This window comes from Tamandua tetradactyla, chromosome 17 (assembly GCF_023851605.1).
Source record: "Tamandua tetradactyla isolate mTamTet1 chromosome 17, mTamTet1.pri, whole genome shotgun sequence".
NCBI classification, from domain to species: Eukaryota; Metazoa; Chordata; class Mammalia; order Pilosa; family Myrmecophagidae; genus Tamandua; species Tamandua tetradactyla.
The window spans coordinates 11,112,923-11,134,210 of record NC_135343.1 but is presented as its reverse complement, the minus strand read 5'-3'; the positions used below and the strand labels follow the sequence as shown (position 1 = coordinate 11,134,210).

Here is a 21,288-nt window from a genome sequence, read left to right as displayed (position 1 = left end):
AATTAAAATTAATTAATGTGAAAGGAAAGCTTCACTTTCTCAAGCGTATTAGCTACATTTCAAGTGCGCAGAAGCCACATCTAGCTGGTGGTTATTCTGTCGGACAGCACAAGTTGTGGAGCATTTCCATCATCCCAGAAACTTTTGTTGGAGAGCACCGCTAGAATTTCGTAGTCTAGACTGTGCTCATTACATTACCACGTTTAGTTTAACACGTTCCTCTGTCTTCTGTTTTTCCATAAATTAGTGATTGGATCTGGAGCTTGATATTCAGGTTTGATCCCCTATACCCTTCCTTAGTGATGGAACAAATATGGGTTCCTGGATATTTTTTAATGTTTTACTTATTTTTTTATTATTTTTTTTTTTACTTAGACTGTTTAAAGAAATATATTGGGAATAATTAAGCTTTACTTTACAATGATGTTTAATGTATTAAACACTATTGCTTATTATAAGAATAGTAGAAACAATTGTTTTTAAGAAGGGCCCTGTCAATTGATTCATCTATCTTTGTAAACCCATAAAGCAAAGGCTGTTATCCCAGGCCCTGAATCGGCCAACCATTTGTTGGTTTTATGACCCCACTAAGGGTCACATCATAGGTGGTAGTGGGGTGGAGCTAAGCAGATAGTCAGATTATTTCATAGTTGTGTCACGAAGCGGAATGATCACATAGGCCGCTTGTTTCAAGATTCTGTGTTGCTTTTAGATTGAATTCCTTTTAAAAAATTAAATATTTTTTAATTCTGTCTACTAAAATGAACCAGAGCAAGTACAAATACCACCTTAACCCATTTCTGAGCACTTTAAAATTAGTTCTGAAACTAAATGACATCTGTAGACTCGAGACAACTTTGGTACCTCCAATATTATTATACTTTTTTTAAACTTTTAATCTCTGTGTTAAACCTGAATCCTTGTCTTTTTTAAAAAAATGGCAAAAAATGCTAGCTGCATAGATATGCTAGCAGTTAAGTTGAGCTGTTATTACTTTGCTAAAGGCTTTTATCTCTTGTGTGGAAATGTTAGACCTAAAACCAGCTGGTTTTAGATACATGATTTAATTCCAAGTGGAAAAAACAGAGTGTATGCATAAGTAAATTTTCAAGTGGCAAATATTAGGATGAGATATTCTTAAATGGCACATTTCTCCCTAAATCTTGAAATTGAATGTACTGTTGATAAGCAATAAACAAAAGAGAAAGAAAAATACTAGATTCAGCAATTTTTGAAATCATAAGTACCACCAAACTTCACTCTTCCCACTGTTTTAAAATATCTTACAGAGAATGGAACATTAAAGTGCTTTCACATATATGAATCTCCCCTTGACTATTTTACAATATAGTAAACTGCTGATTACGTACTATTGCATATAAAAGGGAATATAGGCCTTTTAAATAGAATAATGTTGTTACTTATTTATTTTAGAATGTATAGTATTTTAAAGCATGAACATATTATTCTTATGGCTTGGTCTCCTAAATGAATTAAATCTTCTGAGTCCTCTTAACAAACTTGATATTCAGTCATGTTCTTTTTGGAAATCCTCTACGGCTTCTTTCCTCTCTCCCTCCCCCACAGAAAAGAAATGACATTTTTAGAGAAAGCTCATTGTATAAAATGTTTCCTTTGATAAATGAGTAAGAAAAAATAAGATTTTTTTGTAGTTAAGTTACAGAAATTAAAGTCTAGATTACTGATGACCCAAGTTAAAATCACTGATCTATATTTTTCCATCAGTGTGTATGTTTATAGGACTTAACTCTTAAAGCTATACATTTTCAATTAAATATTTTGTTACAGTCTCCGGAATTTTGGCAAGATATTTCATGTATGTTAAAGTTTGTAGTGATGGCTTTACTATTAGCTATATTTTTACATCAGGTAACATAAAATCTGATTTTTTTTTAATTTTTAAAAAACTTTGTTTTAGAGTTCTAAGCATTTTCAGGTATGCACTTAATTTTTACTTTAGTGAGGAAGCATCACCTTTATAATGGGAATGCTGTAAATTCTAGAAACCAGAAGTTCTTGTTTTGGCTATTTCACTATCACCTTGAGTACCGATTCCTAAACATTCTTATCTTTCCCTGCTGTACTCACATAGTGTCATCGTTTATTATTGTCACCTACATTGCTGCTACCTAAGTTATTTGAGTTTTAATTGTTGCCAGCCTAGGGCTACCTGGGCAGGATTCACCTTCATCAACCTGAAGTGGTAACTCCAGAAACTTTCATTCCCAAAGCTTAATTAGACCATGTCACACACCCCCATAAAAAGCATTCAGTGAGTCCATGTTCCAATTGAATGGAAGCTACTTAAACACATGAGATACCCCAAATTCCCTGATGCCTCCATTAGAGAAGTTGACTTAGAACCATGGCTCATGGCCACTGCTGAAAGGACACAGCCCACATCCATCCTGAATTTAAGGGAGTTGGGTTGATGCCAAAAGCGTTTAGGATTTCGTTGTCATTGAGCACCATTTGTCATGCTACATTAAATTTCCTGTGTCAATACTCTTCCTTTTCCTTTCTTTCCTGACTTTTTACCACATATCCATCCTGTCTCCAAAGCCTTTTTCTGTGTGATGTACATTTCTTGCTTCTATCTATTTGCTAGTCCCCACAGCCAAGTATTTCATCATTTCTACCTCAGTAACCTACTTCTCCCTCTAGCCTCATGTTCTGCAATCAGCCCTTAATGCCTCTTCCAAAGTAATTTTTTTTCTGCCAACTAATTCACTGCTGTCACAGTTTTCATCAAAAGCCTATAATAGTTGACCATTACCAACCTCTGGTATTTAAAATCTCATGGTCATTTATCAATCTGGCCTAAGCTATTTCACCATCGATACACCTGACCCTATATATCAGTGTAACACAGCAAATGTCTCCTTGCTTTACAGTTCCCTTCAGCCAGGTTTTCACTCTCACCTCTGCAACTTGTCCTTTGTTCTTTCTTTCATTAGAATCTCTCTTCCCAAAACTTATGACTCTTCCCCAAAGCTTATACTAATTGGTTTCCATATGAGTGCTACTGCACCTTATCCGTGCATTATAGTATTAAAACTTGTTTTCTTTTGGATTTAAATTGAGTTATCTTAAAATTTTTATATTTTAAAGTATATCTGTTAAAATATTATCATATTTAGGATATGTTTCAAAAGGTAAGTGTTTAATAAATATCCATTGATGACTTAACTTTGGACTAGACCCCTAATTTGTTCTATGCATCTTACCTTTCCTTTACTTCCTTTTAAATAGTGTGAGGTTTGTCAGTGTAATTACTAAATATATTAAGTTCTGTTTTTCTAGTTGTATTTACATATGTGTTTCTATGCTTTACAAGAGCTAGCTTAACAGAGATTATGCTAGTCATGTAATTTTACACAAATTATTTAACCTTTCTAAGCCTCAAATGCCCTAATCTGTAAAATGGATTGTTCTAAGGATGAGGAAGATATGTATTGAGAGCCTAATACAGTGATTGACAAATCGTGGATACTTCATAAATGGTTTTTATTATTATTAATCTAGAAGGTATCTCTTAATTTAAGGGGGAAATGGTTCTTACTCACATACTGGACTACATTAATATTGATTCTTCTATCTCTAGGTTGAGTATATCTCAGGAAAGGTTTTTTTCACCACGTGTTCAAATTTGAATATACTGAAGAAATTAAAATCTGCAGAAAGGTTATTTTTGCTGATTAAAAAACAGTCTCCACTGACAGTTTCTTCTGTAAGTAAAGGTATGGTGTGTACCTATTGCCTTTACCCACTTGATATATTGTACTTTTAATACTTGATAATATGTAACCATTTCACATTTTTAAGATTCATTCCTGCCTGTGTGATGATGTATTTTTACTATATTTCTTTTTTAAGATTTTTTTTTGCATGAGCAGGCTTCAGGAATCGAACCCGGGTCTCTGGCATGGCAGATGAGAATTCTGCCACTGAGCCACTGTTGCACCGCCCTGTATTTCTTGATTATTAATTATTGCCTAAGTGTATTGGTCACTTCTCTCTGCAGTTCGCTGCCTATCTTCAGAGATTTTAATGTTCTAACCCACCTTTCTTCTTTGAATTATGATCAGATAATCTTTACCAGAGATATGTATGACCAGTTGAATTTATTTGGATTGAGAAGCATGTAATAAGCCAATGTACATTATTTTAATTTGTCAAAAAATTTTAATTGATTAGTGGTATGATTGGGGAAAAATGCTGCATAGTAAAATTTCAGATTTCTGGGAACTTGCATGTTTTAAATCAGTCCATTCATAAAGTATTAGAACTAAAAGGGGCATAAAATACCTTCTGTCTATTCCCTAATTTTTAAAAATATGTGGTGAAAATAACCAAAGAATCTTAATAAATATAGCAAAGAAAAGCCAGACACTTTAGGAGAAAGCTGCCTTAAACTTGAATTTGATTACTGATATTTACACACGAGATCATGGAATTATATAGTATATAATAAACTACTTCAAGAGAGATACAAGTGGCAAGAATTCCAGACAGGGCAGATAAAGAATATTTTAAAGCAAAGGTATTAGACTGTGGGGTCAATATAATTTCATCCCAACATTCCACATTCTCATCTTTATGGAGCTACAATAAATATTCTTGGGTCATCTTGTGACACTTGTTCATCAAGAAAAAATTAAAATATGTTGAGCAGGCTGTCAGTCAGCCCCTAAATTATGAATGGGTTATGTATCTGAAGTGCTACTTAATGGAAACTTATTTTAAGATATGCTCTAATATTATGTGGTCTAAAATGAAATATTTCCAAGATTTACTTGCTCTCTTTTTGAGCTCTTTGTTTTGCAGTTTATTCTGTTTTTCTTAAAACTTAGATTGTATAGGCAAGCTCAACATTATTTCAAAGATAGGTCTTCTATATATATATATATATTGAAGATATATATATATATATATATAATTGTAGGACAAATGATCTTGTTAGAATATTGTATAATAATTCTACAGGAATTTAAAATTTATTCCATAGCTTTTTTTTCTTTACTCTTAATTCCTGTATTTTAGGAAAGCTTTAACATCATTCACTCTGGTATTTAAGTTATATAGCCTCCATATATCCCCCACAGCTAGATATTTACTGGTCTCAGTATTATTTTCTATAAATAATTATACTACTGATATTAAATATTTCTAATTTCAAAATATTTATTTAAAATAATTATAGTCTATATAGACTATAGATTGGGATTGGGAATGGAGAGTTGATTCCTAACTTCTATTTAGGTAGGTGGTAAAGCTGTGGAAATAAATGGTGGTGATGGTAGCACATTATTGTGAGTATAATCAACAGTACTGAACTTTGAATGAGGTTAAAAGGGAGACTTTAGGATGTATATATTATTAGAGTAAAAATTAATAGATAAAATACATGACTGTACAACACAGTGGAGAAAAATACACCTAATGTAAATTATGGTTAAGAGATAGTACAATTATAACAATCTTTCATCAATTGTAACAAAGGTAACTACTGTTAGAAAAATAAAATAAAATAGTAATAGTCTAGAGAAACTAATTCAGTTTTTCATGTATTTATTCCAAAATATTTCCTGAGTGCCTACCATCTGCTTCTAGGACACAGCAACACACAAAGAATATAGCCCTAACTTCATGGAGCTTATATTAAGTGAGCTAGACAACAAGCGAACCAGCAAAAACAGACAAAGTATAGTATATCAGTTCATAGTAAGTGCTGTGAAATTAAAAAAATAAAATAAAATAGGGACCGGATATAAGGTTTTCCATGGGTGGCAGAATGTGTAACGTGGCAGTTTTGGAGAGGTCAGGGAAGGCCTCACTAAGTCAAAACTACAGAGATGAGGAAATGTATCAGGTTCATTCCTAGAAGAGTGTCTCAGGGAGAGGAACAGCAAGGGTAGACGCCACGAGGAAGGAGCATGCTTGGTTTAAGGACTACAGAAAGACTAGTAGGACTGGAGGGAAAGTGCCAAGGGGAGAGAGAGAGAGAACATCAATTAATTTCAGGAATTTAATTATTTTAGGTCATGCACCCCAGGTGAAAAATAACGGTTTTAATGGTAGGTATGTGTATATTATGAAGATAAACTTTATTTTGCACAATATGCTTGTGATAAATTACAGATGAAAATGAAGTCACTAGTCGTGTAATGGTTTAACAAAAATTATTTTAAAGAAATAAATAATGAAATTTGGGGTAATGAATGTAATATACTGCCTTTAAAGCTTAAATATAGAATAAACTGAGATTTTATTTATTTAGGAAGAATATTTAATGAAATGAAAAGACTTGTAAATGATGACCCAGGAAGTTGGTTGAAGGCCATTTCAATTTGGAAAAGTCTTCTTGAACTTGATACAAAAAGGGAAGAACTTTCTCAAGGAGATTCTAACCCACTAAAAAGAAAAGTAGAAGAAAATGAAATCATTATGGCTAAAAAATTTAAAACAGAACAAATGCAATACATACCGAAGAATAGGGAATGCCAACTGAAAGAACAAGTAGAAGAAAAAACACTGGAGCAAAAAGATTTTGTCAATAAAAGAGACAATTTTCAAGAAGAGTTTCAGAATGATGTAGAGAAAGCAGTTGATACCCACAACCAGAACAACTTGACTTTCAGAGTTTCTTGTCGCTGCAGCGGTACTATTGGAAAGGCCTTTACTGCACAGGTATGCTTACCTCCCAAAGTGGGTTTTTTTTTTAATAATTATTCTTTAGATTTAAAAGATGAAAACCTCTCAGAAGATAATTAAATATTTCTAAATATGCATTCCTTTTTAACTTCACTTCAGATTCTTAAGGGAAATGTCTTCCATTTCCCATGTAATGGCTCAAAACTTTCTGCTTCAGCGTTTCCTTAAACTCATAGATGTCCTTGGCATTTGGAAATCCTAATATCATGACTCGAAGCTTCTTAGAGTTTCTGTTTGGTTTGTCTCATTGTCTGTTGAGTGGGCTACTCTGCACAAGGCCTTTTATGTGATTGTCCCCAGGACTAGACAGCCGTACATGCACTCGAGATCTCAATAGTTTGGGGGAGCACACACACCTCAGAGTTTCCATCAAAAAACCTTATCGCTTGGCTCTTAACAAAGCTCAGCAATCTAAAGGACAGGGTCTGGAGTCCTTTAGCCAACCTTCAAATCAGAAAGACCCTAAAGTTTGAGTGTAATGCTACTGATCTGGTTATTTTTCAACATTATTTTTAAAGTAGCTGCCATGGTTCTCCTGCTTTTGCGGCCATTCCTCACAACCCACAACAGCCGTGTTTATAAAGTCATGGTCTGGTTGTTTCATGTTTCTAAAACTGGAGTAGCAGTAACACAGTAGCAGACAAGAATGCCACTGGTGTGGAAGGGATGCAGGGGTAGTAAATGCAGCCTTATTGCCTTGAAGAGAACATGCTTTAGTGTAATAATTGTCATACTGTAACCCTAAATCACCATTCAGGAGTCTACTGGACTTACCTACAGGCTCTTTTAGTTTTTGCTTTTGTTTTTGTTTTTTGTTTTTTGTTTTTTGTTTTTTAGCATGGGCAGGTCCCAGGAATTGAACCCGGGTCTCCAGCACGGCAGGCAAGAATTCTGCCACTGAGCCACCAGTGCACTGCCCATTTTTGCTTATTTTAAAACTGAATATTTTCCTTAAATATTCTTACCTTTTCTTTTACTTGCTACTTTTCCAGGAAGTAGGAAGAATAATTGGAATTGTTCTTATGAAACAGTTTGGTTGGAAAGCAGATCTGAGGAATCCAAATTTAGAGGTATAAATACTTGTTTTATTTCATATACTTAAAAGAATGTATTTTTCTTTGAAGAAAGGAACTTTAAAGACAGTGTCTGCTTTTTTTTTTTTATTTTGCAGTTTTAATTTAGAATTTTTGTGTCTGTTTTCTCTTTAGCAGCAGAATAGTACAGATAGTTTTGCTTAGGAATCTTCACTATGAACATGTCTTATCCAAAGAGAAATTTTTGTAGTTAACTATTCAGTCGTAGCTAAAGGGGAAAAAAGAACAAAGAAACATCTATTATAAGGTTACAAAGATAGAGATCTCTACAATCTCTCTAATCTATAATAAGTCCCTACAATCTGTAATAAGAAATTCTGGCTAGTATAAAAAACATGAATAGAAAACGAAAGGCCTGCACAAAATTCAACAAATTGTTAGTAGTGGCTGTGTTAGGGTTGTGGACTTCTGGGGGTTTTCCCCCTCTATTTCACAAATTAATTTTTATACTACTTTTATAAAAGGAACAAATAACATACTTAACATAGGAAACAAATGTTAACTATAAAGATACTCTTCTATTTTTTTGAAAGCCATCTTATTAATTTGGTAGGTAACTAGTCATTTTCATGTTTCCTTAATTCATAAATTTTTTACTTATTATCTAGCTTTAAATGGAAATAGCTAGCAAAATAAATCAGGACATTAAGTGTTGCCTAATTTTAATTTTTATTTATTTGATGTTTTTCACTTTTAAAAAGTAATGTATGTCTGTAGTATCGAGTGAAACAACACATTACAAAAATTTATGAAAGTAAGCCTGATCCATTTTCCTTATCTTCTTCTCTTTCAGTCCCCGTGTTAACAGCTGGTTATATATCCTTTATTGCTTTCACGCAGAATGCATATTCTGCCAAAATGATTTGACATGAGAGTGTTTGCCTCCCATGTCCCCTTCCCAGTTCACCAATCTCTTTATCTCCTGGTTTCCTCCTCTCCCCCCTGATTCCAACTCACTGCCTCTGAATTAGTCACAATTTTCTCATAAATTAGCTCAAGTAAATAAATACAGCTAATTTAATATCTGTTAGTCATTTGCTACAACTAATAGTAGCTATTATTGGTAGTAACACAAAGTTGGCAACACTAAAAATCACAGTTAAATTTGTGACTAATATTTGACAGAAGACTCAGATCTTAAAGTTTGTTCTGTAAAATTGATAGGAAAGAAAAATAGGTACTTGCAGATACTTATAGTAGGAGACACTATTATTAATATTTGATGTGTAAAAACCAGATCAGTGTATCGAATGTTTGGTATACATTATGATTAGAAAAGAATTCATCCCAAACAACAGTTTTGCTAAAATGAATAATATAAAAAAATTAGAAAGGTTAGCTGTGATCGAGGAATTAAATTGGCTAAATGAAGTTCACCCTGGATAATTCTCTTTTTGATGAAAATTAATCAGTAGTGGCATCATTCTGATTAAAAGTATCATGGATCAAAATACCCTTGGGGGTCAAAAAATCGGAGTTAGAATATTCCGTAATCCTCATCAGACTACAAAAGTAAGAAAAATTGTTATTTTTAAAACTTATATGGGCTACCCCTTATAACCTGAGGCATTTAAATCCTCTTTATGGCCTAACGAAAAAAAGGAAATAGAAAAAGAAATTCACTGTAAATGTGTGACCTGAAGAAAGGTTTCTATAACCCCACTAGTATGGGTAGGGTGTGAAGACCCTGCATGGTCTTGACTTTTTGGGTTTAGAATTAGGGTGGATTTAGGAAATCTTTTCTAGCTTAAATGCTGGAAACAGTGATCCATGTACAATAATGCAAAGAATCTCCAGGAAGAAAGTTGATCTTGAATTTCATAACATGATTTTCCATATAGCTTGTAGACCAAATTGACATCAGAATTTTTCTAGGAAATATACTTAAAATTCAGTTTGTCCTGCCATGCCAGAGGACCCGGGTTCGATTCCCGGTGCCTGCCCATGTAAAATAAAAAAAAAATCTAGTTGGTTTCTGCCCAAGAAAAAGAGATTATGGAACATTTCTCCAGATATGATAAATATGCCTAAGACTCATTAAAATATAGGTTGTATAGGTTCAAAATTGAAGTTTTCAAATTGTCAATAATTTGATAATGTAATTTCCTATTCCATTCTAACTTTTATGTTTGCTGTTTCAGATCTTTATACATCTAAATGACATTTACTCCATTGTGGGGATTCCTGTTTTCAGGTAGATTCCTGTATTCTGTGCTTCAGGATTGTACCTTAAGAGATTTTGTAAAATTAAGAACTTAATGCTTTTTATTTATAGTATCTAACATTGATATAACAGAAGGGCCTAAAAAATAAAGGCTTTTGAGGTCTCTACTTGTTTTCAAGGAGCTTTTAACATTTTGCCACTTTTATTATATCACTCTATCTTATTCTCTAAACATTTGAGAGTAGGTTGCATGTATCTTACTTCTCTACAGTGTAGTACTTTCATATTTCCTTAGACAAGAATATTAACTTATGTAACCATATTAAGTATTGTCAAGTTCAAGAAATTTGACATTGAAGTAAAGCAGACAGTCTAAAGTCTAATTTTGTTTAATTGTCCCAAGAATGTCCTTTGGGCATTTCCTTCTCCATTCTTAGATCTAGTCTAGATCATGTATATTTGTCATTATCTCTCTCGTCTGTTTTTAATTGTGCTAACAGATATACAACATAAAATTTCCCATTTCATTCACTCACAGTCACGTAATTCGGTGGCATTAATCACATTTAGAATGTTCTGCTACCCTCACCACTATCTTTTATTGAAAGTTTTCCATCACACCAAACAGAGACCCTGCACCATTATGCATTAACATCACAGTTCCCCTAGTTATTTCATATAATTGAACTCATAAAGTATCTGTTCTTTTGTGTCTGGCTTTTTTCACTCAACATGATGTCTTCAAAGTTCATCCATGTTGTACCATGTATCAAACTTCGTTGCCTTTTATAACTGAGTAGTATTCCATTGTATGGATATATCACATTTTAAGAATGTGTTCACTTTTGTCACGTTTTAATGGAATTCCTCCCTTAAAATAAAACTTCTCTTAGTAAAAATATAATTGTCAAACTTTGAAGAGTTCCACATAAATCCCTGCTGCTTACAAAAGTACTTTGTAGTATATGAAAGAACAAGACTGTTTTCATAACAGCTTTCTTTTTTGGTATCCAGAGTGAAAAATAATTTTATAATTCTGCTTTTAACTTTTGTTTGTAGCAAGGTAATCACAGAGCTTACTTTTCCTGTGGGTGCAAGTGTCATTAACCAAAATATTTTATAGTCTTCCCACCTTCCAGCTCACCTCTGTGATTGCAAATCTGTGGATACAGTATTATTTACAATATGAATTATTTCCTGAAAAAAAACTTTATTAAAAAGCCAGACTCCCCTAGGCTTACCATGCAGAGCTTCTTCATTATAAGAGTAAATATGCAATCATACTCTTTTATTTAAAATGGATACATCATTTATTCTAAGACTTTAAGGGACTTGAAATAAATATACACAAAACAGGAAAATTGAAAATAAAGTCAAAGATGAGTAATACAATGATGAAAGAAATAAATGTTTAATGCTCATATGCCTGGTATTCTGTTGAAAATTCTGAAGGAGTTTGGAAAATTTTGTGACTTTGAGTCATAATTGTAGGAGAGCCTTCTTAGTAGTTTTGAAAAAAGACCAGCTAAAAATAACCTAGCCCAAATTCTTGAAATTATACCTTAGTACAGGTGAAATAGAAAAGTGCATTGAAATTTCCAAAGGGATGTTCTTATTCATCTCTAGGAAAATAGAAAATAATAGATATTTTGAATATGTCTAACACATCTCCAAACACAGATAATAGCAATGAGGAGGGAGGGATGATGTATGAACTGTTAAATGGTGGCCACCAGTGAATTCATTTGGGAGATATTTGCTTCAGCCCTTAAAGAAATTTATATTACACCATGCAGTGTCATGCTTCATTTTGTCTTTTGAGAAAGATGCAAATGAGCAAAAAACAAACTTACGAAAGGGACTTTTTACAGAAAACAAACTTCAAGGGTTAGTATCCCTTCAATCTTACTTCGATTTTATATGTGTATCATTGTACATTGTATTCTTGATGAATGTAGATCAACAAGAAAATGTCATTTCTGTGTGGGAAGACAGGAAAGTATATTAAGTTTAGAAGGATTTCCCTCGTGATTAAATTTTTATAAATTAAATGCATAGGAGTTTAAATTTTGGTTGTCTAAAAAATTTTACCTTTCTGAAGTACCACACTGGCCAGCTTGACAAGGCACCAATTAGACAAGATTTTTTGTTAAGGTTAAAATATTTTAATCTCTGCCTTAAGGAATACTTTAATGTATGTTGATGACTGTGTTAAAAATGATGGGGGGGGGGGCGCGGTGTGATGGTGGCTCAGTGGCAGAATCTCGCCTGCCATGCCGGAGACCTGGATTCAATTCCCAGTGCCTGCCCATGCAAAAAAAAAAAAAGTGATACCCAGGGATGGGCAAGTTAATCGATTTTATTTATATCATGTTCTTCTTTAACATATAGTAATATCAGATATATAATCAAGTTATTTCCTTTACAGGGTTCCTTTAGCCAGTAGAGCTTACATCAAGACAGCAGGACTGAGATCTACTGTAGCCTGGGCACTGGCATCTCTTGCTGAAATTAAGGTAAAGAAAACATTTTCATTCTTGATAACAGCATCATTCTTGCCCTAATTAATTTACCAGTCTCATTGATAGACATTGTAGTTGATTTGTTCCTTCTTTCGTTCCGTTCTCCCTTCCTTTTAGCCATTATACTTACGAACTGCTTACGTAATAATGTTTTTACATATTCTTTAATTTCTGAGAGTATTCTAGCTGTGGAAATGCTGAGTTAAAAGGCAACTGCACTTTAAATTTTATCTAATTGTTTGGCTCGAGCAGAAAATGTAGCCAGTAAAACCGCTACTTCTTAAAATTAATTACATTTTTCTACGACCAAGTTCTTGATCAATATTTTATAAATATTCCAGGGACAGAAGAAAAAAATTCTATTTTCAGGTTGACAAGTCCTCTATTTCTTCACTTACTATTTAGCCTACATGCCTGTTTAATTCTGAAAGGAGTATTTCAAAATCTCACTTTATTGCTATGTTTTTTTAAGTCCTACATTTTTATTAGTTGTTGCATTATTTAGTTAAATTATTTAGTTGTTATATACATGTGTGACTGCTACTGCTGCATGGGGAATTGTGCCATTTTGTTACATGAACTTTTCCTTATCTTGATTAGTGAGTTTAAACGTAAATTTCACCATGTCTCAATAATTTTTAACTCCTTTCTTTTTGTTTGCATTTGCTTAATAATTCTTTGATACTCCTTCATTTTCAACCTTTAACATACCTACACACATTTTTTATACCACTCCGAGTCTGTGTTTGAATAAGAGAATTCAGTGTTAAGACATATACACCTGATTACATTCCTCTGTTTATTTCTTAACACTACTTACCTCCCTTCTTAAAGTATGTCCCTTCTGTTTTAAAAGTTCTTTTTTTAGCACTTACATAACACAGCCCCAGACAGCCTTATATTTAATCATTAAGGTTTCATTGTTTGTAGTGCACATGTTTCTCTGTACACTTACAAAGATACATTGTAAGGTGCATCACTCCTCACCTGTTTTGCTCTTTTCTTCTTTCCCCATTTGAGGTTTCTGCTCTGGTTTATTTGGTCAGACATGGTATTTGAATCATATACTGCCTGAATGCTTATATATCTTTAAATGTCTTCCTTTCCTCTTGACAAAGGTATAATATCTTGGCTGAGTATAAGATTTTTGAGTTACAGTCTTTTTCTCTCAAAGCACTATAGATGTTATTCCATTTTTCAGCTTCTACTGTTGAAGATGAGCAGTCCAATCCATTCTGATTTCTCTTTTTCTTAATAGCTAACTCATTCTTTCCATTTGGAAAGAATCTTTCCCTTTAATCTCAAAGTTTAAGGCTATTACCAGGATATACCTACATATATGCTTTAGCCAGGAACATTGGGAATATAACTAGCTGCCTATGTTCTCACTGTGGTTCCACCGCTTCACTGGCTGGGAAACCTCAGACAGTATACCTGACATCCTCCTGCCTGTGTCCCATTTGCGTAATGAAACTAATAGTAGTCTCCCATAGATAGGGTCATGAGGGAATTAAAGGAGTTAGCATTTTCAAAGTGATTAAAACAGTGTCTGGCATCTACAAAGTAAAGTATTGTAGAAGTTCACCTCATAGACTCTTCATTATTTATTTATTATTGTCACAACTCTATAGTAAATTTAACCTTAACCTTACTACTTTTTCTACATCTGAAATTTGTTACGAACACATTAAGCTTCCTGAATCTATCGTCCAAGTCTCTTTTCCTTTCTCACATGCTTTCCATTTCTTTGTATTTTAGTTCTGTGTTTTTTGTTTTTTAAAGTAGCCAGACATTTCCCAGACCATGCACTCAATATATATATATATATATATATATAGCCAGACATTTATTGAAAATTTTGAGGGCAGATATTTTTTTTTCCCCAGCTTATTTTGAAATACTTTCAAACTTACAGGACAATTTATGAAAATATAAACCCCATACGGAGAGCTCCAATATACCCCTATGCTTCCAGATACTCAGAGCTACCAATTTTAATGTTTTTCTACATTGCTGTATTATTCTCTCTTGTCTATCCATCTGTCTGTTTATCCATCCATTTTCTGAACACTTGAGTGTAGTTTATATACATCAGTCTTCTTGAACAGTTTATACTGTCATGTACATTTCCTAAGAACAAGGCTAATCATTTATGTAACCACCTTAAGGGCAGTTACCCGAGTCAAGAAATTTAATATTGTTAACAGCCCTACAGTCTGTATTCCAATGTTTTCGTGTGTCCCAATAATGTCCATTTGAGCCTTTTCTCTTCCCTTGCTAGATCCCATCCAGAATCTTGTATTGTGTTTAATTATTTTCTTTAGTTGCTGTGCTGGTTTGAAAGGAAGTATGCCCCCTAAGAAAAGCCATGTTTTGATATAAATCCCATTTCTTAAAGGTAGAATACTCCCTATTCAATATTGTATATTTGAAACTGTAATGAGATCATCTCCCTAGGTGATGTGATTTAGTCAAGAATGGTTGTTTAACTGGATTAGGGGATGACATGTCTCCACCCATTTGAGTGGGTCTTGATTGGTTTATTGGAGTCCTATAAAAGAGGAAACATTTTGGAGAGAGAGACTCAGAGAGGGCAGAGAATGCTGCAGCACCACAAAGCAGAGTCCACCAGCCAGTGACCTTTGGAGATGAAGAAGGAAAACGCCTCCCGGGGAGCTTCATGAAATAGAAGCCAGGAGAGAAAGCTAGCAGATGACGCCGTATTTGCCATGTGCCCTTCCAGCTGAGAGAGAAGCCCTGACTGTGTTTCCCATGTGCCATCTCACTTGAGAGAGAAACCCTGAACTTCATCAGCCTTCTTGAACCAAGGTATCTTTCCCTGGATGCCTTTGATTGGACATTACTATAGACTTGTTGTAATTGGGACATTTTCTTGGCCTTAGAACTGTAAACTAGCAACTCGTTAAATCACCCCTTTTAAAAGCCATTCCGTTTCTGGTATATTGCATTCCAGCAGCTAGCAAACTAGAACAGTTGCTGTTTCTTGTTTTGTTTTGTTTTTAATTGTGGGAACATATATACAACATAAACTTTCCCGTCTCCTCCACTCCCAAGCATACCATTCAGTGGGATTCATAACATTCACAATATTTCAGTATCGTCACCACCTTCCGTTACTACACCTTTCCCATCTCCCCAAACAGAAACCCCATGCCCATGGTGCGTTAACTAACCATTCTCCATACCCCTAGCAACCTGAGTTATCATTTCTGTCTCTCTCAGCTTGCATGTTCTCCAATGTTTTCTTTATAGTTATCATGAGGCTCTTAAATCTATAACACTCTGGTTTGCTTTGATACCAACTTAACAACTTCAATAGTATATACAAAATGTTTTCCTATACCCCTGTATTCTCCCCCACTTTATGTAGTTTTGTCATAGATTACATGTTTATACATTGAGTCCAAAATCGTTATTGAGCATTATATTTTATTCATTTGCCTTTTAGATCCTATGGGAAGTAAAAGTGAAGTAAAAAACAAAAATACAATAGAGCTGGCATTTATATTTACCTGTGTCCCCTTCTGCTACCCTCACAGGAGATCTTTATTTCTTCATGTGACTTTGATCTATTGTCCTTTCCTTTTTTTTAACATGGGCAGGCATCAGGAATCGAACCTGGGTCCTCTGGCATGGCAGGCAAGCATTCCTGCCTGCTGAGCCACCATGGCCCGCCCTGTCCTTTCCTTTTCAAACTACAGAACGCTCTCATTTTATACTCACATCTCTTGTATGGCCAGTCGAGTACTGATTAACTCCCTCAGCTTTGTTTATCTGGGAATGTCTCAATCACTCTCTCATTTTGGAAAGACAGATTTGCTGGGTAGAGAATTTTAGTTTGCAATTTTTTTGCTTTCAGCATTTTAAATGTGTCACCTCACATTGCCTTCTTACCTCCACGGTGTCTGAATCTCCCTTGTATGTAGTAGACATTGCTTCTTGTACTTTCAGAGTTCTCTTTCTTTGGCATTTCATAGTTGATTATAATTATAATATGCTGCAGTTGGGGTCTGTTTGGGCTTTTCCTGTTTGGAGTTCATGGAGCATCTTGGATGTATATATTCATATCTCATTAAATTTAGGAAGTTTTCAGCCATTATTTTTTTAGTTTTCTCTCTGCCCTTTTCCTCCTTTTCTTCTCCTTCTGGGACTCCCACAATGCATACAGTGGTACCCTTGATTGTGTCCCAGAGATCCCTCAGGCTCTGTTCACTTATTTTCTTTCTGCTTCTCAGACTGGATAATTTCAGTTGTCTTTTTTTTGTTTATTTGTTTTTGTTTTTTGGCATGGGCAGGCACCAGGAATTGAACCCAGGTCTTCGGCATGGCAGGCGAGAACTCTGCCTGCTGAGCAACTGTGGCCCGCCCAATTTCAGTTGTCTTAACTTCTGTTGCTCCGATACCTTCTTCTGCAGCTCCAATCTGCTGTTCAATACCTCTAAGTAATTTTTAATTTCTATTACTGCAATCTTCACCTCTGGTTCCCTTTCATAATCTTCATCTCTCTATTCATATTCTCTTTGTGTTCTTTAGTTCCTTATGTTTTCCTTTAGCTCTTTGAGCATAATTAGGACCTTTTTTTAAAAGCCTTTGGTATGTCCCAAATTGAGTTCCTCCTCATTGATGTTTCCTATTGTTTTCATCTTCTGTTGTCTGGGCCTTTGCTTCCTGTTTCTTTGTATGTTTTGTGATCTTGTTGAAACCTGATCATTTGGGCATTTTAATGTTATCACTGGAATTTAAACTGAGGCATCTGTTCCTTAGATTATGTCCAGCTATCATGACAGAGCTTTCCTTGAATGTCAAGTACTAACAAAAAAATAAATAAAAAGAATGTAAAAAAGAAAATACCTTTCCCAGTCTTTTCAGATGTGCTCTTCTTGGATTATCCAGTCTGTTTAGAGAATAGCTTCAGGCTAAGTATAGGGACCTTCCTGATCCTTTCTGCATATGTAGTTTACAACCCAGGCAGCCACTTGTCTGCTCTCCTACAGAGTTCTATAGGTGAGCTCTGAGAACTGCCTTTTATATGAAGGACAAGTTCTGGGACAGGAAGTCCCTCAGGTCACCACCAGATCAGGCCAGATCTATATGCTCCCAGTCTGTGCAATGTTTACTCTGCTCCCTCCTGAGCCAGGACCAGGGAACCAGCACTGGGAATGTGGGCTCCACACCAAGCCAGTGAAGGGTAAGGAAAGAACCAGCCAAGGTGCCAGAAAATCCTACTGCTTTTAAGTAGACTTTTTCTTGATTTGGCACCTACCCTGTTACTATAGTCTTTTATTGTTTTCTGGAGCTTTGAGAAAGATGTTTCTGATGTTCTTCTTGGCTCTTCAGAGCCATCCCTGAAGCATCTCAGTTTGCTGTTTTGGCTCTATGTTTTGTGTTATTCCTGAACTTTATCTTCCAAGTTATAATAAGATTCACAGAGATACGCTGTACTTTAATTCATCAAGATTTTTAGTTCAAAAATCATGTGTTTTGCTTCAGAAAGTTTCTTTATGCTGCATTTTAGGAACCTTTACCTCTTTCATTGAAATATTTATCTTTCTCCTCCAGCAGTCCCATTTCATTAGGTGTTTTCTGATTCTCTTGCCTATTTGTACTTCTAAATACTTAGCACCTCTCTCCTTTTAAATGAGCCATTCTTTTTCTTTGCTGGCTCATTGAGGCTCAAGTAAAGTTAGTGGAGTATTTTAAATGATGGGAATCCTATAAATGGTAAAAAGCAAATGAATTTCTGCCCATTTCCCCCCCACAACACACATACACCTGCCCCCTACAGGGGTGTTAGGAGAATGTAACAGCCCTTGCTGAGACACTTGAAGGAAACTTGTTTATTTCTTGGATTCCCTATAGGCCCACAGCTCTCTGAAGATGACCCTCTTCCCTGGATCCACTGGTTTTCCCCTCTGGGTTCCACTACTGTTCTCCAGTTACTTGCCCAGCCCACACACCAGTTCTTTCTCCTGAGACCCCAACAGAGCCCATGGCTTCTTTCAGTTCCATTTGCCTATAGGTATGAGCATCACTTGGCTCAGGTGAAGTAAGTAATTTAGAGTTGGGAATAGAGGAGGAAGAAGCTATGTTTGGGTTACCATGTTCCCAGAATCCATGATTCTTTTTTTACATTTAAATCTTTAACCCATTTGGAATCTCTTTTAATATAAGAAGAAAGCAGTGGTTACAATTTGTTTTCCAAACTGCCAGTGATGTAATCACCTACATATTTGAAATGTTACTTTTTCTTGATATAGAAATGGAGAAAAGTCAAGAGTGGTCAAAAATATTCAAAGCTGTAATCCTCAATAACACTTTTCCTTACTGTCAGCGTGCCCTGCTAGGACCAAACTTTGAAATGTTTGCCCAAATGTGACCAGCAAAGCAGGTCTGATTGAGCATATGAGGGTTCTTTTGGAGGGAATGCAGTGTAAGTGATCCCAGCATTTAGTGGCATTTAGTGCCACTAAAATGAAATTTTAAAATAGAGATGTTAGGTTTTGTCCATGCTTACTATAAGCTCGTTGCCTTCCTATGTATCATAAAAGTAAGGGGAAAAAATCACGTTCTATAAATCTTAATTGGTATTAAAAGCATAAAGATATACCTCTCTCTCTGCTTGTGTACACAAGTGTCATGGCTAGAAAACTCCAAAGGTATATTAAAGTCATTTAAAGATATGTAAGATCAGAACCACTGCATTGGACACACATCATTGAGGAGGAAGAGCATGACATTTGGTACATTTTAAGCCCTCAATAAAAATTAGTTCCCATACCATGATTAATTTTAAACAAAATTGCCATATAAACCATCGTTCCTTGTAATGCGTTCTCTTCCTTCATGGAGGCTTAGGATATTGGGAGGATTCATATAGGGAAAGTTTTTCTTTTCTGAAAAACATTTTGTTTCCTTCCATTAGGTACCATGTGCCTATGCTGAAACTTGTCTCACCACTCAGGACTCTGCTTCTTCTGTAGCCATATCAAGGGATGGATGTTTTCTCCCATACCTCATGTACTACTGGGTCGGGAGATGGGGTAGGTGTCCTACTCACTCCTCATCATCCCTTTTGAATCACTGTTTCCTCTCTTCTGTCTTAAACCTCTCAGTGCCTTTAAAGCACTTGCTATTAGATCATGCTAGTCATCTACAGATAGCCTGTCGTTCCTGTAAGAGTGTATTCCTGTGATTCTTTGTGATCTCACTACCCACACAGTAACCTCACCTCTTAGTGCCTTAAATTCTCTACCTCTAATGAGCTGCCTTAGTCACATCCTAGACCTTATCATTCCGATAAGAGCATCCCTTCCAAAAATCTCAATTTTAAGAACCTTGCTCTTGACCACCATCTTATTTCCTATTCACTTCCTCTAGTGCCCTAACATAACTCAGGGATCACCAGTCATTGACCACTGTCTGTTACTTGCCAACTGTCCTCATCCCTCCTTCACAGCTTAGATTTTGTTTCTATCATTATAAGTCACTCCTTTGCCTACACTTTGAATTCTTCTGCTTCTTGTTGCACTTAAATATTAGATACAGAAGAGAACTTTAACATGCTCTCATAACCAAATCTACCAATCTATCTGAATCTGTACCCCATATTTTGCCTTATTATCATTATAATAAATGACCATCTCTAGTGCTCACGAACTGGTTTCCATTCCCTCTTGCCTACTTAAAGACGTTACTCTCTCAGTCATTCCCAACAACATACACATTTGTAATTTCATAGAAATTAACAAAAAAATTAAAACTCTCTCTTAAAACCACATCCTCCTTCAGCTATCTCCTTTGCCTGCCTTTCTTTATAGCAACATCCTTGAAGTAGTTGTCTTCAGTCCTTACCTTATTTAACCTGTTTTAACTTTGACACAATGAGAACACACCTTTACAGTGTTTTCCACTATTTTTCAGAAACACCATTCTCCCTAGGTTATCTTCCTATTTCAGTTTGTGCTACTTCTTAGGATATATTTTTGGATCTTCATCTTCCAACAGCTATACTTTGGGGAAACAGGGTCCAATCCATATACCTCTCTTTTTTGACTCCTTTTGCTTCCTAAATGACCTCTCCAGTCCTAATGCTTTGAATACCATTTTGAACTGCCTAACAGTGACTGTTCATGAGTTTATGTCTGTAGCCTGAACCTCTTCCCTGAACTCCAGGCCCATATCCAGCAACTCACTTGACATCCATACTTGGAAGTCTAATAGGTATCTTAAATTTGACATGTCCTGAACTATACTCAAACCATCTCTCAAGGCAGTTCCTCCCCAACTTTTCTCATCTCACAGGTAACTCTGTTCTTCCAAGTCATCCTCAACTGTTGTCTGTCTTTCACATTCCACATCCATCGGTATATTCTGTTGGCTCCGTCTTCAGAATATATCCAGAATCCAACAGTCCTCACCACCTCCACTAATACCATGCCAATTCAAGCCACCATCATCTCTTGCCTGGACCACCTAGCTAGAGTCCCAGTTTACACTCTTACCCTTCTATGATCTGTCCTCCACAGAACAGCCTGAGATCCCTTTGAAATGTCATGTCATGCTACTTCTCTGCTCAAGACCGTGCTGTAGATTCTCATCTTCAGAACAGATTCCAGACTTCTTAAAGTACCTTTAAGAAGGTATTAAATATCACAATATTAAATATCACAATATTTAACATGATGTGATCCCTAGAGTAGAAATAATTAGTTTCTCCTCCAGATTTCCTGTTCTATTCCCCCAGTACTGGAGG

The 21,288-nt window shown here is 35.3% G+C and overlaps 1 protein-coding gene across 8 annotated transcripts in view; it reads left to right on the top strand.

Annotated features, from left to right (window-relative positions):
* The window catches only part of THUMPD2 (THUMP domain 2 tRNA and snRNA guanosine methyltransferase), a 41,938-nt gene that overhangs the window by 3,677 nt on the left and 16,973 nt on the right, over window positions 1-21,288 (top strand). For 6 of the 8 annotated variants that reach the window (XR_013164209.1, XR_013164208.1, XM_077134057.1 and 3 more), the window contains exons 2-6: window positions 3,626-3,761; window positions 6,302-6,711; window positions 7,728-7,805; window positions 9,971-10,023; window positions 12,422-12,509. Coding sequence is in view for 6 of the 8 variants with exons in the window: in XM_077134054.1 (XP_076990169.1) it covers window positions 3,626-3,761; window positions 6,302-6,711; window positions 7,728-7,805; window positions 9,971-10,023; window positions 12,422-12,509 (765 nt within the window). In the remaining 2 variants the exon portion in view is untranslated. The remainder of the gene's footprint in view (window positions 1-3,625; window positions 3,762-6,301; window positions 6,712-7,727; window positions 7,806-9,970; window positions 10,024-12,421; window positions 12,510-21,288) is intronic. The other 2 variants (XM_077134058.1, XM_077134055.1) reach the window with 2 other exon arrangements.